The following is a 27373-nucleotide window of genomic DNA, read 5'->3' as shown; positions in this document are numbered from 1 at the left end:
ATGCACTTAAACCTATTGTCTCACTGTGTTATGGGTTGTTTTGTTTTGCTTTGATTTATTTTATTTTACTTATCTATATATAATTTTTTTTTCTGGAATAATATCTGAATGATCTACATGGGAGAGTATGTGTAACTATATCTATGTGTTTCCCCTACACTGTTCATACACGATGTACATACATTATTATTATACACTCAATTCTTTTTATTAATTTCCTCCTCTATTTTATTTGAACTCTGTCTTCCTGTTGGTTAAAATGTTGTTGGAAAAGCAATAAATAAATCTTTGAGAAAATAAAAAAAAAACACATCATCTTAATAATTAAGTTAATAATTATCTTATTAACAGCTGACATGGCTCCACCTTTGTACCTGACGTTCAGCTTTTAATACAGTGATATTTATTACACATTCTTTGTTCTATCAGGGTGTACAGTAGTTTAAATGTTTCTGACTAATTTTAAGCTTTTTGTTTCTGATGGTGATCACTTTGCTCTCCACTCAGCAGTAATTTGTCAGGTTACTCAGGGGTCTACAGTCGAATAAGTCCTACATGTTACGACCAAGCAAATTTAGACAGAGACAAAACAGCTCCCATTAAAAAATGCACAACAAACTCATGCATTTACGTTATTATTATTATTATTATTATTATTATTATTATCTAGAATGAGATATTCTCAGAATATGTGAAATATTTCCCTAATTTATATTTTTAGTTAAAATAATTTTTTTTGGTCTTCAAGCTTTTGTATTTTTTCAATATTGTGCATTTGAGTGATGCACTTTGTTACTCTTGGATAGTATTTTACAATTTTTATTATCATTATTGTGATTAGATTCTTTATAAGCAGGAGCTGTCTCTAAAGCCAGAGATTTTAGCGTGGCACCACTAACTGTCATTCTACTGCTGAGCGAGAAGGTTTATGTTGTTCACATCACTGATTTCTGGTTAATGGGGTTTTTAAACATCTGTTGCTCCCCCAAAAAATTTTGAATGTCACTTCCTAGATTACATATTTAAGATAAATGGCTCCTGTTCATCTGCCATGACGGGCCATCACTTGGTATGTCACAGTCCACATCTCTTGCATTTTATAGTTCAACTGCCACAAGAAAAGGGGATTAAAAGAAAACAAGATAATGTCATTTAACAGGTGTTAACATGTAAACACTACAAATAAAACTAATATATTCCAACAGAGGAAATGGGCAATCAGTCTGGCAAGGATATTGGTCAGTTACAATTTTCAGGTATTTCAATCATCTAAATATTTTGAGTGCTTCCAAATTTGTAAATATCAGATATCTTTTTAGACTCTTTTAAGTGATAAGACATGGAGGACTCAAAGTATTACAGACTCACCTGTTCATGTGTGGGTTTTTTGGCGTTAGAATGATATTAGTAAATGGTAAACATCATCTATGCAAACAGAATTTTCCTCTCAGTACTGCAAAATGTATTGTGTTAGAAGTAACAGTCTTTCTAACATTTATTTATTTATTTATTTATTGCATAAAAATGATGAGAAACCATAAATTAATTGTATGAGGATATCTTAGATTATCTGTGATAGCTATGTGAAGGGAAACACTATGACCATGATGCATTGCACCATTAAAAATATGTATTCCTGTATAAGATATGACAGGTTTATAAATGGCGGTTAAAAGCTTTAATTTACAATGGTTTTATTCAGTCCTGTGTTGCTGTGTCTTTAAGAAAGACCATATTGCAGTAAAAGCTCTTCACACTGCACCTCCCTAAGTGACATATTATCTTTTATAACAAGCGACAGGTCATGACACTTTCTGTATGTTTGCATTTTGAAATACGGTAAGCTCATGCTACTATAATATTAGAATGAGGCTTAAAATCAAGTTTTCATATTGGTGTGTCATATGTAAAAATTCTGTAAAATCAACTTTGTTTTTATTTTTTTTACCTACAGTTGTACTAAGTTTCATTTTTATGGGATGACAGGTGCGATCTGTTAAAACTCAGTGCGGCACAAAGGGAGATACTGTCTGCTTCTTCTATAGGCTGCTGACAAACACATCAATAATAGAGTGACTACAGGTAGACCTTCAACTTAAAGTCAGTACTTCAAGTCTCATATAGTAACTGTTCCTATATGCTCACATAAAGCATTATCTAAAGGGAGACACATCATTACGTTATGATGCTATGCTTTTTGTTAGCTTTATCTCTATGATTTATGTTAGGAAGACCTTCCTATTGTTTTATTATCATGTAGAGTAGCACGGACATTATAAATTTTTTTATTTATGTATTTCTTTTACCAAGTAAATACAGATTAAATCATGAATGATTGTCATTTCAAGGATTTATCACAGTTAATGAAAGTCTGTATTTGACATGAGTGGATTGTGGTGTGGAGCTTTTTTCATTCACTATGTGTTTATACATCTCTTTCCATTTAATTATTATTATTAATCTCTGGCTCTCTTCCACGACGTGTCTTTGTCCTGTCTGCCTCCCCTCACCCCAACCCGTTGCGATAGATGGCCCTCCCTAAGCGTGGGTCATCTGGAGGTTTCATCCTGTTAAAAGGAAATTTTTCCTTCCCACTGTCTCCAAAATGCTTAGTTATAGGGAGTCATATGATTGTTGGGGTTTTCTCTGGTTCACTTTGCAAAGTAAAGTGCCTCGAGGCAACTGTTGTTGGGTTTTGTCGCTAATATTGAATTGAATTCAGTAAGAAGCACGGAGAAGCAGTAAGTCTTTTCCTGCACTGGACGTCTTTAAAAGGCTTTCTTTTTTCTTGCAGTAATGCCTGCAGATGGACCCAATTCCAGCAACGACTGAGGCGGTGAATATCCTTCAATATATGTGAGTTGTTTCGTTTTGTCAAGATAAAATCTCTATAAACAAAAGGGATTGCCGATTATTAAATCTTAAAATGGTATAAATGTGTTCCCAGGTTCCCAGTCTTAGTCCTTGCCGTAGCTGGTATACTATTCTGCTTCTATATCCATGCAAAAAAGAAAAGAGCAGAATTTAATGTCATCATACCGATGCAAGATGACACCAATTCTTCATCACCCATTTCTTCGTCGGAGGATCAGGCAGAAGTGGACACACGTTATGATCCTCCTCGCTACAGCACAGTGGATTTCCCACCACCATACTCACTGGTGCGTGACCAAATTCTATAGTTAGCTTCTGAATCACATTGCACATAGATTTGAGCTATGAGCCTAAGGGATGGATCTGTCTCCAGTGGTGAAACCTGGTATAGAGTAACAGACAGAACTAGAGTTCCATTATTAAGCCTGTGTAGATTCACACAGATTACTAATGGTAGTCTTGAGTGACAAAAAAGAAAGAAACTGGGCTTCTTTTCTTTGATTTGTGAAGACATTTCACCTTTCATCCAAGAGGCTTCTTCAGTTCTAAAACAGCAGATGGAGTATTTACTCTCTAGTGGGGTGTGTCTCCTTGGAGGTGGCCTGGGAGGTTGTTGACCTACTATTAATCATCTGAGTCGTTACGATGTAAAACAAAGTATATATGACCCTAACGACTCAGATGATTAATCATGGCTCAATGACCCCCAGGGCTACCTCCAAGGTTAAATACCTGGGACTCTCCATTAGTTGTTTGAGTTAGCCTCTTCACAAACCAACAAGAAGTCCACTTGCCTTCTTTCCAAACTTTCAAGGCATCCCACCATCCCAAGATGCCACCATTACAAGTGAATGTGAATGTTTTCCCACCTATATGTTTCCCTTATCAAATGCAAAGTAGAAGCATGTGGGAACCAAAAAAATATATGCAGCAAGTGGCAGACCATATAAAGTTTAGGAGGTTGCTGAATGCTGAGGCACATGATGTGCAGAAATTGAGCTTAATGGCATGGATGACCATGGCTGAGATGTAATATCTAGGTGCCCCATTACTTTGTTCATATAGTGCATGTAAGCCTTTGTGGTGCACATCTATGTGATGGATATGCCCGCATGAGCAAATGATAAATGAAAAAAACAAACAGATTTGTCCTACAGAGATTTGAATTGCAGAAAAAATAAATTAATGAAATGATTAAATTCCAGCCCGCATTATCTTGAAAGGACCGCAATGTCTTCAAGAGAAAAAACACTTTTCACACAGCACTGGTTATTAATTTCAAACCTACAAACTAGTAAGAAAACCAACATAATTTTTATCTTTATTTTGAAAACACAAAGCTTTTCCAGTTAGCTTAGCCTTAGCACAAAGACTGCAGGGAAAACAGTCGGAGTCTGGCAAAAATAAAGCAATAAGGCTCATTTAGCAGTTGCTGTTAAACTCACCAGTGAACCGCTGGTTTATTTATGGTGGCTTAATCACTGCAAAAACTAAAACATAAAACAAGCTTGTGTACAGAACTGCTTCTTGGCTGCACACAATCGTTTCCCATTTCCAGATGTTTCCAGTGATTGAACTAATCTAAAGCTTACTGAGTGTTGGGAAAAGCTGGGAAAAAGCTTTACAGGCAATGCAATTAAACACTGTGCCATAAATTCAAACTGAACTGTGTAAGGACAGTCTAACTTTGAACTCTACTTTCCTACAGTTTGATCCCAGGCTCATAGGTGTCTGCCCGAGTAGCCCACCGCCTGCCTATGACATGTATCCAATAATGCTGCCTCTGGCACCTCATTACTGGATGACACCAACTGGACATCAACAACCAACCGCATCATCCTCGGGCAATAATTCTGCTCACCCAAATCCTCAGAGGTCACACAGATTACACTCGACTTGAACTGTCAACAACAGCAGAATGTATTATGTCTCATATATGCATTTAAAACAGTGTTGTTTTCTCTTTTATTGAATATAACTTGATTTTTAAAAATGATTATGCACTATGCATATTCTCTATTTCAATTTTAATAGTTGTTATAGGAAGATTCAGACTACAGTGTAGTAGATCCCTGGTAGAACCATAAAAGCACCATGTATTTCTATATGTTGCATTATATACTCTTTATTACAATACAGTACGTACAGGTTGAAGGAAAAATAACATAAACAATGAATACGTTGCCAGAATTTTTTTTTTAATTTTCTGAGTAACATGTACAGTGATAGAAGTGAAATGTTACATGATGAAAAAATATAACGTTTCCTTGGCTTTTCAACCATGTTAAGGCAAAAGTAAGCATTAAATTGAAGCCACTGATAAATATTTTTACTGTTTGTACATGAAAATAACAAAAAAACTTCCATCAACTAGCCAACCAGCAATGTTAGGTTACATGTTTGCCTTCATTACACAATCAGTGCATATTGTAGGCTACTTCGTCAGGTATTTTTCTTTCTTTTTCTTAATAGAGCTTAAGTGTTCTCAGTGCTACAAATACAAGTCCGACAGAATCAAGCAGACAGAAGTGACACGCTGTGATCCACTGGCTGGATCCTTTAACTGTCAAGCAAACTAGAGCTTTACCAGCACGGGACAGGAAATGTTCAACGTATTCAACATTGAAAAGCAACTAAAACAAACTGAGACTTCAGGAATACTGCAGAAGGTCTCACTCTGTTTCTGTATACATATACATATATATATATATATATGAGAGTGTGTGTGTGTGCACATTAGGGTATCTCGTGTGTATTGCATGTATCTTCAAAATGATCTATTGCTGTTCAGTTTTCAAATCTGTGGACACAAACGAGATCACGCACAGTTCTGAACACATACAATCATACTGTATGATCAAATGATAAAATATAGAGAATTTGATACAAATATGACATTTGGTATCTTTTATCCTTAACCAATCTGTCCTACCGATCCAATGTAAACATTACACTACATAAAGTATTTAAGATTCAAAGGCTAAAACGTTAAATGTCCTTCAAGGAAAACCTCCAACATAGCACTGTTACTTGCAAAACATATGCATTACTCTAAGTCTATATCCACATTTATGATAACACACGCACACTCACTCGCACTATTGCACTGAACCTCATAATTACCTCTAAGTCCTTCTTTACAAACATCAATAGAGCTTTATTCCAGTTCTGACAAATAAAGTACAACTTGACCTTAGGCTCAACAGAGGAACACTAACTTTGTACAAAAAAAATGATCTACATGAGGCTGGTCTTCTGCAGTGTATCCGCTTCTTCACCACACGCCTCTGCCACCAATAGCTGCATGTGGAAACAACCCACCCCACCCCCCCTCTGGAGCTACCAGTGATGTATCGTCCCTCAACCTTTGGCCTGTGACCTTGGCACCTTGCTGGCGAGCTCTCGGTGACTCTCAGAAAACCCAGCTGACAGGCACCCACTGGTGCTCTGTCGACAGTTTCTCCAGCGCAAGCCGTAGACTTCGGAACGCCGCCTCCAGGCCGTCGTTTATGATGCAAAGGTCAAAGTAATGTCCATAGGCTCTCTTGATGCGCTCACTCTCATCCACCGTCCTCTTTAGTTCTGAGTCCTGAAAGGAGTGTGTCAGGGAGAAGTGCTTCAAGGAAAGAATTGTAAACACTGTTAAAGCTACTGACACCAAGGGAGTGGACATAATGTTAAGAAACCAGAGAACTTTCACGACCCACAGCGAGCAAATCCAATATATATTTTTCAAACTGCAAAAATCCATGCAACAACAAGTCATGGTCATAAAGTTTTTACAACTCTAGCTGATTCAAGTCAATTTGATCGGTTTCTCCTTAAAGGTCACCTCTTTGGGCTGCTTCCAGCGAGGTTTCTATTTCTAAAGTGCTCTCTGGAAATCATGCTACGACCTTTTTCCCATTTTGGTGTGTGATGCAGGTGTGTCCAAACAGCTACTTTTCAACTAAAATTTTATTTTGTCAGAGCAGACAGTCACAAGAGTCTCAATCTGGTGAGTAGAGTGGGCAATGACCAATGATTGTGAAGAAAACTCCTGCTGTGTGAACAGTGTGAACCACAGTTTCTGCTGCATGTCCTGCTTCAGATACTTCCTCTGCACTGATGACCTGACCCTGGAAGACAAATGTGCTCGCACAAAATGACAAGTGTCCTTGGTGTGTTTCTCCTGACCTCAGGCAACCTGCCTTCAGGCTCGGACACTCAATCGAAGACTGAGGTTTGAGATATGATCTCTGTTAACATGAAGGATTCATTTGATACAGAGTGTGATGTTTGCTTTCTGAACAAATTATAGGTCCAAAGTGAAATTGCAGCACACACAGTTCAAATGTTTAGAACCTGTCAGGTGAGCAATTTAAATATACCAGCGGCAGTGGAAGCGAGTGCACCAAAGGAGCACATAAAGAGAGCATTAAAGTCAGTTTAAATAAGAAATAACTTAACTAAATAAATAATAACATGTGTTTTGGGGTGGAAATGTGCAAAGACTTTTGCTACAAGTTTAAATATATATTTCTACATTGCACAAAAAATTACAGGAACACATCAAATGTTTTGGTTCAGATGTTGTCAGAGCTTGAATGCTCCACCAGAGTAACTGATATGAGCTGTTTCCAGCAACACAGGGGTCGCATCAAACCATAGAGCCAACAGCTACATCTCATTTGTTACTGTGCGCCTCTAATGATCTTGGTAGAGAACGAATGAAAGCACAGACTTACTGTTAACTGTTTTGTGACAACTCCTGACTCAATTGCCGACCTATTCATAGCTTTGAGGACCTCAAAGTCTGGGGCTTCGATGAACACAACATAGGGCAGAAATTCAGATGTCCGCAGGACTTTAATAGCCTTAAGAGAAAAGCAGAAACAGTACAGATGTTTTACAATCACTGCATCACTTTGCCGCAAATGAGCAAAAACACTCAAACAAATCCAATAGAAAAGCTAAGAATCCCATTAAAAAACACCTGCAGCGTCTTCCTCTGACTTAGTTAATAAGATGTGTAAAAATAATTATCTGAGTGGATGCAGATCATTAAGAGATCCTCTTGGATAAACATTGATGAAAAGACTGAAAGCATTTCAGCAGCCACAAGCTGTTCTATCCTGGAGAAATTAAAGTGTAACCAAATAAAGAAGGTAAAGCTGTTTCCTCTACCTGTGGGTTAACATCCAGGATGCAGATCTTTCCTGTTTCTATCACATCGTGTATGGAGCTGATCTTTGTGCCATACAGGTTCCCGTCATACTCGCCGTGCTCCAGGAAACGCCCGTTTTTGATGTCACATTCCATTTCGCTGCGGCTCATAAAGGAGTACATCTGGCCATCTCTCTCATCCACCTTTGGTTTTCTAGAGGTGACTGGGTCATTGCAATAAACAGAAACATCTTGGGGTTTTTTTTAAACTGATCTGCACTAAAGGTTCAACTTCAGCTACAACAAAAACCTGCTTGTGCTTTTACTGGTGAGTATGGCGTCATGTGATGATAGCTTTACTCACAGGGGATTGTGGTGCCATAGCGTTGGGGATCTGACACCAGCAGTTTGTTCTTCAGGCTACGACGGCCGACACCCTGAGCTCCGATCAGAACCAGAGTCTTCCTCCTGAAGGGCGGGACTTTGGCAACCTCCTCGTAGATCCGCAACTCATGACGATCAAATTCTGATCAGGAAGTAATAATAAGTCAAACTGAGACAAGAAAAAAAAAAAAAAAATCACAAGGTAGTGGATCATTTTGCCCAAAGCTCATATAAAGTTACCTGCATTCTTGGTGGTCAAATACATCATCTTTTTCTTCTTCTTACCCACCACTCCTGCACAAAGAGGACCTGAGACAGAGCAGAGAGAGAAGCAACATCAAACCTTCAACCACTTAACAAAATACCTCTGAAAACACTCCAAGAGCTGATGAAAATGTAAAGCATGGGAGGGTTTTACAGAGACCACTAGATGGCACTGTGCGCCAATACTAATTAGTTGCATACAACCAATCTGCTGCCAGGGACACCTGTGACTGCACGATCTGCTGACCGTCTGTGTGGCAGATTATTTGGCATAGGAGAGAGTATCTTCTAGAAGGAAAGTAATACTTGGAATCACGAGTACTCATATACTCAGTACTATCCTGCTGACAAATTTACCTTGTCAAAGTAGGGCAAAAAATAATTGTGACTTTGTTCTGAACAGCTATAGTTCTAATTATTAAATATTGTGTCCCAACTATATAGATCAGTGGATAAACATTATTGTATCAATTTCCAAATGTTTCATTCTCTCTCTGCTGGTATATGTGGAAAACATGCTGATAGACAGCTGTGTCCTTCCTGAGCTCCAAGGGCAGTACAGTTGGACTGTCATCTTCCTCTCCTCTACAAGTGAAGGGTATGCAGCTGGCTATGACTCACCACCTGTTTTGTTGCCACTGAGCAGAGCAGAGCAGTCAAATCTAAAGAAACACGGCCTCTTTTCACGCCACGTCTCATGAGAGGAGAGATCATTATTGATCAGATTTTACGGACGGTTGTCTTATCACCGCTCCTCAATCAAGCCTTCTTGTCGAGGAGGGGTAGCGCTTGAATGTCAGACCCTGCAGCTTAATAACCAACAGATTGGATCAGGCCACCTGAGTCACTCCGATGCTCATTACCAGTTCAGCGCTCTCTGACTGAGGAGCAGACTGAAGAGGTGAGAGGAGGATGAGCGAACAGCACCAGATGAAGCACTTGTATGATATGGAGAAGAACAGATGTTGGCTTTGTTGCCGGGGTGTTTGTGCAGCGAGGAGCCTGTATCGAATCTGCATAATGAGAAGCGCTTCTCTGCTCTGCTGCATACCGCTAATAGGTGTACCTGTAGTAGCGAGCTCCAGATCTCTCTTCACAAAAGCCTTCCTCTTCTCCTCAAGTAGCTGGCTTGGAATTAGACCTGCGCTGCCACCTTCTATATGACAGGCCTACGAAGGGGAAACGCACATGCAACGTGAAGCGGCTAACAAATCGAAACATCTTATGTGGCTAAAATACGCACATGTGGCTGTACTAACCTGCCACCAGTTGAGGTCCTCCTGGTTAAAGATCTGCAGAATGTCCCCACTGTTGAAGCTAAGCCCCGCCTCCTTACATGGAATCAGGTTATCATGAGACGGGTCGTAATCAAAGTGACACTTCACAAAGGCCTGAATGAATAATTACATTAGAGAGAGGGAACATGTCAGTCAAACCTTTTACACCGAATATAGAATCGTGATGCTTCCTGTGTGTACACGCGATCGGCTTAGATGGTCTGGATGACCGACTGTCCATCAATATGAAACAGCCCTTGCCCATGTAAAGCCTTCCCTATCTCCCAGCTCGCTTTTCCGACAGCTCAAGCCTGCAGGATTCAGCTTATAAACCAAACCATCTATCCCAACCCCCACTGATAGGACAAGGAGTCGATGGACTGAGACAAAAAAAAAAAAAAAAAAAACACGGAGAAAAAGAGGGAGAGAGAAATAAAGAGAGAGCCAAAATCTGTAGCCATGGCAACCATCCCCTCCTCCCCCCTCCACGCTTGACGTCGTCTCTTTTCTGAACTGATGCATGAACATAAAACGGGCTTTGCCATCCTGTACCGTACTGCCTTTGCGTGCGTGCGTCCTTCCCTCTGTAAGGACACGACAGACAGACGGACAAACGCATATTCTCCTTTAGCCAAAGCGAGCTGTCAGTTGAGTTTAGTCGCCAGCGTTACAACCAAGCTCCAGGCCTGGACAGCTGGATTACACTGAGACTTCTGGGTACAACTCTAATCGTAGCATCGACACCACATACGCTGTGCGTCCACCTACACAGCTCTTAACTGTGCGAGCACAACCAATCATTCTTTAATGTCTCCCGCGCACAGATTTCTCTTAAGTATTTAAGTAGGGCAGCTTTCATAGAAAAAAGGAAAACTAAACCCTCAACAAAGCGAAGGCTTTTAGACCATAATGTATGCCGGAGATATGTATTCTTACAAAGAAATCTGCATCTTTTGAAATCCATGAAGAGCTATACCTGAGGATAGACTCTTCTGAGGTGCTGAATGGAAAGGAGGTGATTTCTCTTATACATGAAGGCCTTCTTTGAGCAATTTTGCCAGACTGAACGCTGTCTTTTGGTGCAGGGTGCTATCATCCTAATGTGTGAAATACTTCTGTTCTGTAAGGTTCTGCTACCATCGTAAAGATATGCACAAGGTGTCTTTTGAAGTCAGTGCCTTGACACATTAGAGTGTATAAGGGAGGGATGGTGATTTGTTGGCCGTAGTCTTTTCAAGGAGTTTGTTTTGTTTTGCTTTTACTCCCTGCTGTTTTGTGTACTTTCATGTTCAGCTGCTGGTCTGGTTTTTACACCAAAACTAATGAGGTTAGGTTTAGAAACAGATCGTGGTTCTGGAATAAAACACACCCCTGGAATTAAACTTACCTAATGAGTTTAATTCACAGACAGTATAAAAGACAGGCACTGGTTTCTGAAGTCACCGAGTTGAGTGTTTCAGACATCACCATGTTGGTTTATGCTATCTGTGGTTTAAACGCGATACTATTGGTCCTTTACAAATGTGCATGTGTGAAGATGAGAGTGAGAAACCCGTCTTAGTGTGACAGTAACCTGATGCACGCACTGAGGCCAAAGCATCGCTTGTATTTGATTAATTAAATCCCGGAATTAAGAAATAGACAGAAATAGACATTTTTTTCACACAAATCTAGTCAGAAACAGGTGTCTTAAAATTTTGTCCTCATGATATATCTTTTTCCTCAGGAGGAAAATTAAACCAAAGATATTAAAGTTTATTCTGTCATGCATGTCTGAACCAATAAATTAGACGATCGTAAGCTTTGTAAAATCACAGCTTTCTTCACACTAAAGGACTATAAAAATACATTTCTAGTAGGTGGTGAACACAAAAACAGTTTAACTGCAAACTATCTTTATAGTATAATCTCATATATAAGCTGGATTTTTTTTCACCTATACAAATACAGGCCGTTTACCATTTACCATTCTTTTCTTATAAACGATGTTCTTGTATATGTTGGTTAGACATAAAGAATTTATTTAGCCCAGCTTCTCAAGATTCACTGCATTTTTCCTCTTCGCAGAGGCCAATCAGTAGCAGTGTTGTGTACACTGCATCCTCTCATCCTTGCATCCTATTGGCAAAAATTTACCAGGCAAGATAACCTTTCAATTTCCCCTCAATACTAAACTCGGTGAGCGGGTTTCAGTTTGATCAGTCTGATTCTTAGAAAGCTAATGCTCATCAGCTAACATAACCAGAGGAGAGCACTGACATCAACTAATAACTACGCACTACACCAAGCAATTTCCTGCAAACATTTGATAGTCAATCAACTGTGGCATCTGAAATAATGAAAAAAAGGCAAACATATGAAGGGGATCCTCTGCGTTATAAGCTGCCTGTGAGATCTTTCTCTAGCTTGCTCATGACGATTTCAATTACAGATCCATTATGCATGGGTGCAGGAAAACTGCTCTGCATTTGGATAAGTGACAAAGCTGTAATGCACATATTAAAGCTAAATAGCCAGTGTCATCTAAAAAGTCCCATTATGGTATTACATAATGATTCCTGGCACAGCGTGCAAGGTTATAGATAGCAGGGTGGATGCCAGGGAGGACATTAAGTGGTGCTTACTGATGAAAATGACTGTATACTTTTAAATCAATTGAATCTTTTTATGCAATATTTATTCCACAATGTATTCTACTTTAACAAAAACAGAAGCTTAAATGTGGAAGATCAAAGCATTTCGAGCACAGAAAGTTCCATTAAAGTGTCCTTTTTATATTTATTTCCAGCTCCAGTTTGTGCCATTTAGGTATTTTGGGGATCTTTCATGTGTGATCAAAGAGCAACAGCTATGATGCAGCAGAGTTTGCAGAACAAGTTTTAACTGCACAGATTTAACTTGATTTGAAGCAAAGCTTGAATCGGGTTTGCTTTGTAAACACTCCTAAAAATGACCGACCTGTCTAGGTGTGTGCGGCTCCTGGTAGCTGGGCAGGATCTTCAGTACAACGCTGCCGCTTGCGTCCTTCAGCATTTCCTGGAGGACTTTGGGGTCGTTGCCGACCTCTTTGCCGTTCACCTCCTTGATGATGTCGCCAACATGAAGCAGACCTTGCTGGTCAATCATGCCACCGTGGAGGATCCTGGCAATCACCAGCTCGCCGCTCTCCACTCGAAAAGTCACTCCCTGTGCACATGTACAGAGTCTCAGTGTAATAATTATTTTTCATGCGGGCTAACTAGAGAAGGAGACCCAGGGGGACAGCCTGGCAATGTCCTCCACTGTAAAGTGGTTTAAGAGACGAGTGGGGGTGAGTGTTTAATTTAATTGTGAGGGATGAAGCCAATGGTAAAATCACTTGAGCTGAAATTAGGAAGCCAACAGATGCAAACATATCTACTGTTATATTAGAAAGACATTTAGGCTTAAAGAGATATATTTCAGGCTTCTTGCTTTAACATTGAATCACTATTATTGCACCTTATTTTTCTTTTTTATCTTAAACTAATGTCTCGTCACCTCTGACCCGTGATTGGTTGATTCGAGAAAGATGGCAGAGAGTTTGTGTGCAGAAAGTGAGACAATAGGGCATCTGGCAAAGTTATCATCAAATTATCCGTATGTGCCTGCTCACCGTGGACATAAATCACACCAATTTAGCGCTACAATGCCGCATAAATCTGACTTTTGTCTCTTTTTAACAATGGTAGAGAAAAATCTCATTATACTGAGTGCATATGCTCCACCCAAAGCATAAATCCTCCACTTCTCTGGGGTGTTTTATCTGCTTACAGTTTATAGTCAGGCTCAATCCAGCCTTAATGATTACACTTTGCAGGTTTTCTTTACTGAGCAGACTTACCAGGTGCTCACCAGACACCTTACGGATGCCGACCATCCTGACTGCGTCTGGAGGAACCGGCTGGTTGTTGAGGGCTGCGTCCATGAATGAACAGGGGCTCGGTGGTGGAGTCTCATAGTTTTTGGATGCCACAGAATCATGAGTCTCCAGGAGGGACTGTGAACATACCGACAGGTGATGTAATACACATTACATAAACTGCAAAAAATTATCTCGTCTTGCTCTCATCAGTGAGGCTCTGCCATCAGAGCAACAAAGTACTGCAGCTCCAGTAAGGGAAATCATGTTTCATGAAGCTTAAAAAGCTAGACAAGTGCTGGTTTATTCAAATTAAAATTTGATGTGAGGGATGTGTCGTGTTTTCCAGACCTGGAAGTGGGGTTCCTTCAGGATGCGAACAAGTTCATCAGCTGCCTGGCTTCTGTTCGCGAGCGGGCTCAGCTCTTTGAGGATGTCCTGGACCAGCTCCACATTGTTCTCACGCACAGCTTCAAGCTTGGGTTCCTCAAATCGCTCATGAGCCTAGGATTCGATTAATATAAGACAGATGTTACTCCAGGCTATCCTTCCAATCTCAGTCCATTACCTGTCTCTCCTATTACGTGTTGTGTGTATTTTCCACTGATGGAGCAAAACTACACAATCTCCTACTTTATTTTATTTTTAATGAGTGCAGCAAAGTAGCTTGTCAAGTTACAACAAATTTAGCAAAGCCGAAGTAGCAAAGAGCACAATAGCAAACAAAACAAAACCAAGTAACCTCAATCCAAGCTCCTGCAGAGACAAGCGCACAGCCTGTGTTCATAAATGGTGACTTGATGATACAAAAATAAAAATAAATAACTACAGGCACCAAGTTGAGCAGAAACATGTACCCTGCAGGTTTTTCAAGGTATGATGTGAGACATCAATATTTCAGGGAGCATTCATTTTTCACTTTCCGCTCCCCTGCTGCTAAAGATAGACGTACACAAGGTCTCCACACCTCTGGCTCTGAGTGAGCAAACTTATCATGTGACTCTTGACTCTAGGTTAAACCTCTCTATGGTACACCGTGCTATGCTCTGCAAACCATTCAGTTGCTACAGAACTTAATTACATGCAGGCTGTTTTTCAAAAACCAAATGCAAATGCAATCATTTACAGTGACACAATTGGCAACTGCACACTAACCGGTGCTGTGCTTGTAGATTCATATTGTTGGGCAATCCCACAGAGTATTTGTGTGGTGGGACTGACTACTACCCTGGCAGCTAAAATGTTTGTTTGCTGAGGATGAGATGAAGGATCCATGCCGGGGGACAAGAAACTTACACGTAAACGCACAAACAGATCCACAGATATTCAGTCAAACGCATAAATCTGTGTACTTAACTACACGGTACTACACACAGAGGGATACAAGGTTTTATCTTCAGGCATTCGAGCAAGCACGCAGCTCTTTTCTAACCTTAAGGAACAACATAGTATGAGCAGAGAGTAGAAGTAAGAATAACTGGTATACACACAATGCGATTGACACAAAAAAAACCCAGATCTGTGTAAGTGAAGAAAAACATCTACTCTGAAAACTGCAGTAATAACACATTTATTCTCTGGTGATGAGTGGCATTCCTTTTAGAAGTAATTTCAGCACAGTTAAAAAGCAATCTCCTAGATTATAGTATTACCTAATGATAAGAGTACGCAAGAAAACTTCCACATAAAATAAAATAAATTTTTAAGAAAACATTGCCATGACCTTACCTATGTGTTACAGTGTCCATCCTACCATTCATCTACTTCTGGAAATCCTGACTTAACCTGCAGAGCGAGCTGTCATTGGCAGCACCTCTTCAATCACATGCCCAGCACGCAGGACTATTAATTCCCCTCAGAGTGACAACTCAAGCTGACCTAAAAGCTATTCGCTGCAGTTTCAGAGATGCAGCAACAGCAGCAACATTTTATCCCTCTGGCATAAAATGATGCAAATACTGCCACATGAAAACTCTCTGCCACCTCACTAACTGACCTTAACAAGCCTGCTAATGCAACCATATCCACGAGCTCAGCTGAATGCCTAGAAGTCATGGACGGAAGTAACAACTAAGAAGAAAATGCAGTGGCATGGTTACAGTAACAGACTGCTTATTTTAATAAGTAACTAAATAACAACTAAGTAACTTAATAATTTAAAGTCCCTACTTCACCTCGTTCTTGAGGTATCACATTCACAAACTTGGGTGTCAACGCCGCCTGCACACCCAGCCAGTGGCCAACAATACCCTGCCAGCCTTTTATAGCTGAGGGGTATAAAAAGTAATCTGAGGAAAAGAGTTTCTCCTTTTTCTTTTTCTTCAACTGCAAGTGAGTTAGCATCGCTTTATTTGACCTTCATACATTTAATAAGCACCACCATAGTAAGTCAGGACTCTTATGAATCTAAGTCAAATATTTCTAAATTGGCCATCTGTCTTAATCCTCGAGGATGGATGGATGGATGGATAATCCGTTTAGAGCAAGCCCATGTTAAAATAAAAATATTCATATTTGGCTGAAGTGTACCGAGACTCTGATAAGTATCCACATTTTCTCCCACCCCTAGTAACCAGTAGTACAACTCTTTATCTTGGCTTTTCAGTAATCAAGGCTAATGAGCACTGGTGCTCTAAAGACAACCAGTTAACAAAGCTGGCGCAGCAGTGTTACAATTATATTAGTCTGTAAAAATTCACTCTCTCATTTTTGCCATTTTACAAGCTGCATGAGACAATTTCCTTGCCTTTGCCTGAGATATCAGCTGTAATTCAACAGGACCTCTATGTCAGCTATAGAAATAAACATAAACTGAATGCCAGGTTTGTGAGACATGAGGACCTTATTTTAAAATAATCCCATGCTATAGCACTGTTTGGTCCATTTACATTAGTCTGTTGTTAGGTGGTTGCCAGGCAATGTGATTGCACCATATTAAATCACATATATCATTCAAATATAACAATTTTAGTATTAGTTGTTAGTGGTTGGTTGCTGGGCAACACAATGATGCCTTAATATCTAATATAGATTAGAGCCTTCAGGGTCCCAATTTATATCACTGTGTGCCAAGTTGATGGTGCAGGAGGTCATGGATAACCACAGAGCCAGAGATTTGCTGTATTATAGAAAGATACTTTGCAGAAGCCATTGTGAGTAGTACCAAGGTTCATTATTTCAGAGCCATGTGGCATTGTTTTACCAAGACACCGCAGTCTCATTAACAGTCTGAACAGGCGGCATTTGACGGCTTAGAAATTAGATTAAATAGCACGGGGTACAAAGCTGAAAGTGTCAAAGCAAGCGTCGGCTCATTTAGTCGCCCTAACTACTTTAATAGTTCCGACTACTCTGTTAGATAGAGAGCCAGGTGCTGAGTCAGTACCACAAAACTGATAATAATGAAGCGCTGCAACTGAATATTCGAGCTTCAGCTCCTCTTATCAATATCTGCTAAATGTCCTGTAATCATGATTCTGATTCTTTATAGAACTGTGGGTTGTGCTGATTGCATTGTTCTGTGCAATTAGCATAACTGCAGCCACCGTGCCATAAGCGTGCACACATGAACACTCGCTCTATCGTCCCCGTCTCTCTGTTAGCATTTTCTCGGTCTCTCAGCACATCAAGCAAAAGCTCGTTAAGTGTTTATAGATCCACCACGAGTCAAAGGGAATCCACCGTCCAGGAAATCCTTCTTAAATCCTTCACCAAGACTCACAGCTTGCATCAGATGAATCTTTTATGAGGATGCTCATCAATACACTGGGACTGTATGTCTCTAAGACACTCGGCACAAATAGCAGGGTCATGCTCTTGCCACGCACTCACACACACAAACATGTCTCAAAGCATACCAAAAACGAAGCAACAGAAAGGGACACAGAGAGAGAAAGGATGCAAGGAGCATCTCCCTGGACAGAGAAACAACTTCAACTTTACTCTTAGCAGCACAAATATAAGGAAAAATTAACTCTCTGTCTATACTTTAAATTACATATACTTTTTCCTTGCATGTCTTTACAGTGCACAACGGGAAGCTTTTTCCTTATCCTCCTGTTGCTTGGGGAAAAAAAGTCCGGGTTTTTAAAAAGGGATGAGAAAAATTCTGCTCTTGGCAAGAAGTGGGAGGGGAAGACGTAGTGAGATGAAACTGCGAAAAAAAAAAAACTGTCTGGCACCACTCAGCTCTTCCACTCAGCTCCATTCACTTCAAAAAGCTATACCCTGTACCTCCATTTGAATAAGAATGACCTAGGGCTGGTTTTGCATGAGGACAGCTAAGAAATTGCATCTCTCATCATGTGCATGGAGAGTACTACTTTGTAGTTTTTGAGAAATCAGCTCGGTTATTCAGCCATGCAGCCTATGTGCAAGTATACATCGTGATGATTGAAGAAATGCAAGGATCCACACTAAGGCATCGTAGAGAAACAGCTGACTGTCACTAAAATCAGGCCTATGGAAAAATATTCAGTTACTGAATTGTTGATGGCACCTGCTCTATTATTGATACAGTAAATATTTTACCAGTCTAGACAGAAAAAAAAAAAAAGACTGCCAGTCATGTCTGAATTTTCTTGGACAAAAGGATGATGTTGTAGGCACGACTACACTGATTTTCTCTCTCTTTAATCCAAACGCAATCTGTATAAACTGAACATGTTTATTTTCACTGATGACAAAAAAAGAAGAGTGCATGTAGAGTAAATCAAAGATGTTTCAGTGGCATGGCAGCCTTTTTCATCCTTGTTTCTTCTTTGCTGTAATACTTTAGTAGCGAGTATCACAAGGTGTAAGGTTCTCCTTTTACATTTTAGATTTTGGAAGTCTCATTAAAAACTGATGAATGCATCCTTTACGCTAAGTCTAGCAGATTGTTTAGTACCTCACAGAGCAGCAGCTCAAACCAAGGCTGGATACAATCAATTCCACAGTCATATTTTTGTCACATTTCGCAGTGAAAGAAAAAGGCATCAAAACATTCTGTGTGTGAAAACCACACAGGCATTATAATGTACAGAGAGCTTGTCAAGCCTATGCAAAATGTGCAAGTGAGTCATTTTCAATGCAGTAAATATAAAGAGAGTTATAAGGAACATGTCTCATCTCTTATGAGCACAGCTCTTTGAATAAATAAATACATTTTAAATCTACGTCTAATCTAATCTACTTCATGTTTTTAGTGATCATTAGAGTTGCTACTGCCATCTGCACTGAATAAATCAAGAATAAGTGGGCTGTTCCCTTCATGTGTGTTGTTTAAATGACTGACAGGTTTGAAAGAATAGGAATGCTAATACTTCTAAAAAAAAAGAAATATATGTTTATCTGTTATTTTTTGTTATGTGCAGAGACACATTTAACCTTTTTGTGTATTTTTGCATATTTTCTGGAATCCATTCAACCTGCTGCAACAATGAAACGCCTAGAAACAAGCTCCACCTGTGCCAACAGCAGTGACATAAGCCAGAGGTGTGCGTTAGCTGGGTTTAAGTTTGCACAGCATCAACAAAATTGGTTCCTGCCCCTGCTGAGCATGCTCAGCTGGCTCTCCCAATCTCTATTAATGGGAGTGTTTATGAGGCAAACAAACTTTAATGGCCAGTATCTTGTTCTCATTTGTCTCCAGTAAGGGGGGCAAATTCCTCAAAATATTAATGTTTATTCTAGCTTTCTGAATTAAACTTCAAGCACTTCAAACCACTGAGAGAAGTTGTAAACCCCAAATTTAAAAAAAAAACCATGCTAATAATATTGCTAAGCAACAAAGAGAGGCTATGTGTGCTTCGTAAAGAGGTAAAATTTAAACAAGTAGGCAGGTACAAAGCTTTTTTTCTAGTCTTCTTGCAATAGGAATTCTAAAACTCCCATGAAAAGTCAAATTAAAACATGCTAGTAAATCCATCCGTCCCTTCTCTTCCGTTTATTGTTATTAAAGTTGCGAGGGAGGAGCTCGAGCCTATCCCAGCTACCAGATTGCGAGAAGCAGGGTACACCCTGGACAGGCGTCAGCCTGACATGGGGCTAGCACATTAATAAATCAATTTTAAATAATATTCAGAATAGAATTGTGGGTGGTTATTAAAGCTTAGCTTTTAATGTAGTCCACAAAAGTTTCCAGTTTTTCTGAGATTAATCAGAAAAGCCATGCACAGTGAATCTTAATTTCTTAAGTTTTAGATGCTTACCTGGCTCGTCTAATTCAGAAGAATCAATCTCTGTGCTAATAAACTGACAAACTCTGTTATTTTAAGCTTAGTTACAGACAGATTCCTGCTGTTCTGCTCTTTAACACCAAATATGGCTATAAGTGGATCTGGTTGAATAGTCATTTCAAAAATGTACTGACGATATTTTAAAGACTTAACTCCAATACCCAGGTAGCTTAGTAACAAAAAAAAAAAAAAGAACATGGCAAAAATGACTTTTAATGTAACAGTGTTAAAGCTTTTCATAGGATGTGAAAATTTAAGAGAAAACACAAAGACTTGGCAGCAACTCTGTGCATTGAGGCATGTAGAAACTGCTGAAGTTCAACCCGAGCATCAAAATGGGAAAGAAAGCTGATTTTAAGTGACTCGAAATGTGGCGTGGTTGCTGTTGCCAGAGAGGTCAGAAAGTGCTGATCTACTGGGATTTTCCCAACATTCCCGGCCATCTCTGGGGTTTACAGAGATGGTCTAAAAGAGAGGAAGCGAGCGGCAGTTCTCTGGGCGTAAATGCTTTGTTGATGCCAGAAGTCAGAGAAGAATGGCTTTTAAGAACATGACAATGAGTTCAATGTATACCACAGTCGCCAGATCTCAGTTCAACATAGCACATTTGGGATGTGATGGAATGGGAAATTCACATCATGGATGTACCCCCAACAGATATGCAGCAACTATGTGCAGCTATCATGTGAATATCATGTGACCAAAATCTCTCAGGAATGTTTCCAGCACCTTGTTGAATCTGTTCTACAAAGAATTAAGATATGTTTAAAGGCATGCTAATGACTATACAGAAATAAACTTCAAACACAGAAGTTTTAACATTTTATTCTGTGTTACTGAACTCAAAATTATAAATATGCATCCTTAAAATATTGGTGATTTTTCTCTAAAACAAACTTGCATCTAACTTAAAATACGTCCCCAATGTTACCACATCACACAGGCATACACACTGTGACACGAATGACCCACACGTACACACTGTTAGTTACTCGTTGTGTTATATATGCAACTTTACAATTTTTCACCCAACTTGTTACTGGCGCAGCCTTCTCTTGCGGTCCCAGGTTGCAACTGAATTAGCACGACTGATCACCAAAATATGTCCCAGCTGCTCTGTCAGCCTTCTGGCACTTCCCACTGAAGCCACTGCTCCACCACTTCCCGACTGAGGCCGGGGAGCCATCCGGCCGAGCCGACTAACCCCCACCCCCAAGTGGTACTGCAAATATTATACCTACATACATCCAACTGTGCACTTCGGGTTGGCAATGAGCCCCTGCCTCAGACACTCCAGGACCCCAGCCACCCACTGCACATGCTCCACCCAGGTGTCACTATGGATGATGGATCATTCAGGTAGGCCGCAGCATATGCAGCGTGTGGATGCAGCACCTGGCCCATAAGTCACTGGAAAGTGTCTGGGACTCAAAAAAAATAAGAAAATTGGAAGTGTGGCAAAATGGTACAAACTGTACGGATTGGAACATGCTGTCTTTTCCTTGGACTCTGGAGACAAGGGAATCTGCCAGTAGGCCTTGGTTAAATCCAGTGTCTGAAAAAGGGAGCAGTGCCTAACCGGTCCAGGAGCTCGTCGACCCAGGGCATGGAATAAGTGTCAAACCGTGACACTTGATTCCTCTGTGGTAGTCAACACAGAACCCTATAGACTATGGGGCTACACCATCCTCATCCTCATGAATGAACTTACGAATCATGAATTTTAAAGTCTTATTCAGCCAATCCACCACGTCAATCCACGTCAGTCTGAAGGTGGTAGACGCCAGTCTGAACTGATTTAATGCCCAGTAATTCATACAGTTCTTTTACTTTCGAGACATGAACGATGTGCCATGGTCAGTCAGTATCTTTTCGGGATGCTGACTCGAGAGATGACCTGAAACAGCACCTGTGCCACACTGTTTGCATAAATGGTCTGCAGCAGCACTGCTTTGGGATATCACGTTGCATAATCCACCAGAACTAATACAAAGTGATATCCACCAGTGAAATGCCCCGAGAGGTCCATGCCAATGCGGTCATATGGGACCTCCATTAATGGTAATGGGCACACTGGTAATGGTAGTGGAAAACCACTTCCCAGCAGCTTTTAGGCACCAACTGGATGTGTTCATCTTCCGTGCAAGTGTCACGGCTCACTCGATAAAGCCTATCTGTGATCAACACAAAATGCAGGTAGGTCAGTGCTGCATCAGGGAGCGCCACTTGGCCATTAATTCTTATCACCTGTTCTGAGCTAAGAGTTTCATCACAAATCCACTGCCTCACAACTCCTCTGCAGCAGAGCCGCAGAACACATCCACGCCACACACACACATTTCACACACTTATTTATGTATTTATTTATTGAAGTCATTCTCACCACTGGGCTCTCCATGATGCCTTTGAGGAAGATGAGGTCCAGGTCATTGGCAGTTGTGGAACTTGTGCTGTCACTCAGTGTGTCCAGGGCCTGATGCATGGCTATACAAACATCAAAAAAAGGAAAAAGAGAGAAAACACACAAAAAAAGAAAACAGAGTTTATCTCACTCTACTACTGTGCTACCTTCCACTGCTACCCATGGGAAGCAGACTGAACAGCTCACCTCAAAGACAAAGGGAGCACATATACAGTAGCTCATACTTCATTCGCGAGTGAAAGAAGTCTGGAGGGAAAGTGAGCAGAAGGGAGGAGGGGAGGAGGGAAAGGAGGAGCAGCCTCACATCCTTTCCCAAGCAATTTCACCTCTGTCAGTCACTCTGCTCTTAAGTCTGTCACAAGTGGCAGTATCTTTCTCCCACAACTCCCGACTTCCTCCTTCCCTCTCTCCTACACATAAGTTCGCACACGCACACACACATTCACACACTAACTCGCTCCAGCTATACAACAACACAGCTGCTGAAGTTGCTCAGCGAATAAACATTTTTTTCCATCAGAACACTGTTTTACAACTTGGATAAGAATAGATTTTAATAAGCCATAACTCAGCGGTCTCGTTTTGAAATGAACTTTCTGGCTCGTGGAGAAGCTTCAGTGAGAAACATGAATGCATGAATGCTCCTCTCTCTCTCTGTGATGTAAACTCAGACTGCTAAACCCTAACCAATCAATCAGCAGCCGCAATGAGACATCAACAATTCGATGGCGGTCAGAGAAGGTTCAGTCTATCCTTAAAGCATTGCTTTCGACTTACACTCTGACTCCTACTGGGAAGCATTAATCACAGCAGACATGGCTGCCAGAAGAGTGGGTATTTTCGCTAACAGGGAACAGAAATGGTCTAAGTTGGTAAACAGACACTAAGGCCTTTGTGTCAACCCAACACCGGTTCTTAATGTTCGAGATACTGGCAGAGCAGTGTCCCTGCACATATCCAGCATGGCTGACTTCAAAGCTCTCACCACCTCAAAGGCTCATATTAAGATGTGACTGATCAAATAACAGGGCGGCTATTTCCTTTTGTGTTAAAAGTCTGTGTCCCAGTTTCCTGGAAAAGGGAGAAGACTGAGTGTGTTCTTACTCTGTTGAATTAAAAAACCAGAGCCCAACTAATACAGCATTTTTAAGACTGGTTATTTAAAAATTCAACTTATCAGTCACTATGTTTTTCTTCCAGACACATTTAACAGATCCCTAACATTTGTTATGTATGTGCTTACTAGGAGAATAGGACAATGCAACTTAAAAGAAATCTTGTTTTATTGTCACAATAAGTTGCGGATGATCTGCTAGCACCAGCTGGCAGTTGTGTTTACGGCATTTCAAATGCCTGTCATTAACAGGGAAGTTGCAGAGTGCCCTCTAGTGGACAAACAATGTCACATCAACAGTAATTACACGATTGAAGGGTGTTTCTTCACGTTTTTCATTTTTGTTTACTGGCTGTTATGAATGCAGACATTGATATATCTCCCATAGTTAACATCAGCTGATATAATAGCTCCACCAATCGAATGATCAGGCTAAAAATAAACAAACAAGTAAAATAATGAGAGAGCTAATGCAGCTATCTAAAACGAGAGCTCATAAAAAAAAATTCTAAAGTAAATCGAATTTTGCTGTTAACAACAGCAGCAACAATGCAATTAATTGGCATAAAACGCATTGATTTATTCTTGTATAACTAACAGCCATACTTTTGTTAAATATATAATTTTCCAATATATGCCACACCATATAACAGAACTCTGCAGACATTAACACCACATTAAATCTGTCCTAAAATAAAATTGATTTTTGATTTGATTTTCCACCTTCTGAGCTGTGAGAGCAAAAAGAGCTACAACACAAACACGTGTAATAAAAAATAAACCAACATAAAACAGTAAATACATTTATCAGTGAGCCAGGAAATATCACATAATAGAAAACTTCACATTTTTGTTGCCCCCCTGAAAGCCTGATAACAATGCATGCAGCTGCTCCATTGACATTACACAATAACAAGAGTCTTAAATAATTTTATTAACTTACTTAATGCTATTTAATTTTATTTTTAATGCTTCAATGCTTGGTTCTGGCTTCCTGCACACTTTTTATTGATCATTAACCATAAAAATTTAGGTGTCCTAGTTTCATTTTAGTGAAGTGAAGCTCAGCATGTTCGCTAATTCATTCAACTTAGTTCCATATTTTTCCAAATAAAACTGGCAAATGGCCTAACAGTGACAGATTTGAGATATTTAGAGAGTAGCCACAAACCTATTTTTGGTCTACTTCTGTTAAGTATTATTAAATGCACACTTGAAATACTAACAAACACATTGAGAGCAAGCTGTTCTTGTCTCTGCCTATAGCGAGAAATAAAAGGTAGAAAGGAAGAAAAGAAGACAATGGAAGACCACCTCAAAGATTACACAGTCCATCCGTCCTCTTGCCCAACAATTTCACAAGTAAATTAAATTAATAATTTCACAAGTCTTCCGCAGTGGAGTCTTTTTTCTCTTCCCTTTTTCCCTCTAACACCAGCTCTGCTCCAGCAGGAGAGTTGCCAAGTTTGCGTCTGGCAGAGAATATCACACCAGCAGGCCTGGTTTACAGGTCCTGCATAATTCTCTTTAATCATTGCAACTGTACGCAATTGTTGCTGTCACATCGGCCCTTTCCCCAATCTTAGTTCATCTCTGCTGCGCCCAGACACGTGTGAGGATTTTTATTTCTTTTAGTCACACGTTTCACTTCCATCTTTTTTATCATCTTTTCTAGCTCTCATCCAACTTGTCACTGGCTGTTTTAATACACTTACACATCAGCCACTCTAACCATCCTGATAAAACAGACAGCTGCTTTACCAAAGCGTGTCAAAGATTTTACACAAAGTCACAAAAATATCACAAACTGGAAATGGTTTTGACTCACATTTAGGCACAAAGGAACCATCAGAAAGTGTGAAAAGGGCCAACGTTTAATAATCACACTGCGGAGTATTACTGGAATACATCTATTATTCAGAGAAATTATTAAAAATCCAACTTGTCCTCTTTGGGTATCGTTGCCTTTCTTCTATGTCCAAGTTTATGCACATAATTCATGATGTATAACAAGCACTATAATGTAATAAGCACTGCTTCCCCTATTTTTCGTGGTGTGCATCAAAGCAAATATCACAGAGGTCTGGCCACAGAGGCGTGTCCACAGAGATAAATTTCACCCACCCAGAAGAATCAGCCACCCACGTGGTGAAATCCATATTTTTTTAAATCACAGTGGCTTTTATGTTGTTTTTTCCTCTTTTCATTTTGTGTTCCTTTGTGTTTTATGTGATTTTCTTCACAGGTCTTCAAAAATCTCTCAGTGCTCCTCTTATATACAGAACACATGTTCAAAGTACGGCAATTTTTCTTGAATGAACTGCAAAATCTGCTTCTAGTTACAAATGTTTGACCCTAGTTTTTTTCTTTCCCCCCTTCCTACAAGTGACATTAACAGTGTTCGCATAATAAATTATAGTGCTATAACAATGTAGTGTAGTAGTGTTGTCACTGTAGTCACTGGGTAACAGCTTGATTGGTCTTTCCTCTGGTGCACGACCCAACAGGTCTACTGAAGCAATACGAGATCCAGCAGATATCTCACAATAAAGTCCTTGTTAATAAATGTTCACTGTAATGCTGAATGACCACAGGGCCTGGTAGGAGTTTGTTTTGTGTTAACAGTGTAGTGCTGTACTATTAACAGGGAAATGGGAGCACATCAATATGAGAAGTTGTACATATTAGGCTCAAACAGAAGGAATTATAAATTAAAGTCTTTAATAAAAGCCCCCTTCAAATAAAGGCCTTGATACTTTCTGCAGGTGAGGTAAATAAAAGCTCCAGCTACTTCTGTGGAAGAAACAAAAAAAACCACATAAATTAGACACTCAATCCGTCAACGAGTCCAAATTGCATTCACAACAGGCCTGACAGTCGTTTAGTCTGTACTCAGCTTAAGATAAAGTATTCATTGGCTTCTTTTTATACTGCAAGCTTCTCTTTCAAACAACTTCCTGTTTAGCATTCAGGTGGAATGTTTCATCTTGTACACCACCACTGTCACAGCAGTCATGCCTTGCAAAAACCTGCCATAGAGCTGCAGCGTATTACTGAATGCATCTCTCTTCTGCTCACGACTCATTTCAGATTGAAGTTGCGTGTCGACATTTGTGTATTAATATGCTACGTGCCTTTTTTTTTTTGTCCGTTCTGGGGGCCTTTACAGGTGAGAACTCAGGCGAAAGTTATTTTTCGCTTCGCTGAATCCAAATTGCCTCTACCACACACTGTAACTTGATACCATTACGGAGCTTTCATTTAGCAGGTGAGGGCTTAAAAGCACAAAGGGGGACTCATGTGTGCCAACAGACTTAGCCAGCTACAAGCACATTATGCCCTCTACTCAATCTACTCTTCCAGGGAAAAAAAGCTTCACGCTTGAGCAGATTTTCTCTTTGGAGCATTTCACTATTTTACATTTGCTGGATTTATGGATAAACTCCTGAAGAAGCAGAATATTATGAGAAAACCTGAACATTTTAAGGAAGTTAAAACGGAGTGATGGCTGATTTTTAATATAGGTTTAGATGAAAACCCAATCTACAGTAGTTAGCAGCCAAAAAATTGAAAATTATAACATGCTGTGGTGGCTCCCTGCAACCGCCTCTCAACAAAGATTGCCAAGATACCGCTTGCCTGCCTCTGCTACAGCAGGGGACGTGTAATTAAAGGAAACTAAATTAAAGGTGCTTTTGTCTGTTAAAGTCTCATCCGAGCGCCTGCTCACCTCCAAGGAGAGTTACAATTAAACCCAATGTCACGGACGCAGCCAAACAATCTGGGCTGTTATTG

At 40.0% G+C, this 27373-nt stretch overlaps 1 protein-coding gene across 4 annotated transcripts in view; it reads right to left on the bottom strand.

Annotated features, from left to right (window-relative positions):
• Window positions 1-5051: 5051 nt before the first annotated feature.
• mpp2b (membrane palmitoylated protein 2b) overlaps window positions 5052-27373 on the bottom strand; it is a 47401-nt gene continuing 25079 nt past the window's right edge. For 3 of the 4 annotated variants that reach the window (XM_042225159.1, XM_042225158.1, XM_042225157.1), the window contains 11 exons: window positions 22426-22526; window positions 14176-14328; window positions 13807-13962; window positions 12903-13130; window positions 9927-10058; window positions 9734-9836; window positions 8644-8712; window positions 8384-8545; window positions 8041-8243; window positions 7602-7730; window positions 5052-6490 (listed from right to left, as the gene is read on the bottom strand). In XM_042225159.1, the coding sequence (XP_042081093.1) occupies window positions 6287-6490; window positions 7602-7730; window positions 8041-8243; window positions 8384-8545; window positions 8644-8712; window positions 9734-9836; window positions 9927-10058; window positions 12903-13130; window positions 13807-13962; window positions 14176-14328; window positions 22426-22526 (1640 nt within the window). In that variant the 3' untranslated portion in view covers window positions 5052-6286. The remainder of the gene's footprint in view (window positions 6491-7601; window positions 7731-8040; window positions 8244-8383; window positions 8546-8643; window positions 8713-9733; window positions 9837-9926; window positions 10059-12902; window positions 13131-13806; window positions 13963-14175; window positions 14329-22425; window positions 22527-27373) is intronic. The other variant, XM_005932797.3, reaches the window with a different exon arrangement.

This window comes from Haplochromis burtoni, unplaced genomic scaffold (assembly GCF_018398535.1).
Source record: "Haplochromis burtoni strain Fernald_Lab_line unplaced genomic scaffold, NCSU_Asbu1 Contig_162, whole genome shotgun sequence".
Classification (NCBI taxonomy): Eukaryota; Metazoa; Chordata; class Actinopteri; order Cichliformes; family Cichlidae; genus Haplochromis; species Haplochromis burtoni.
Note: the sequence above shows the minus strand (reverse complement) of the source record. Positions and strands in the feature narration are given on the sequence as shown.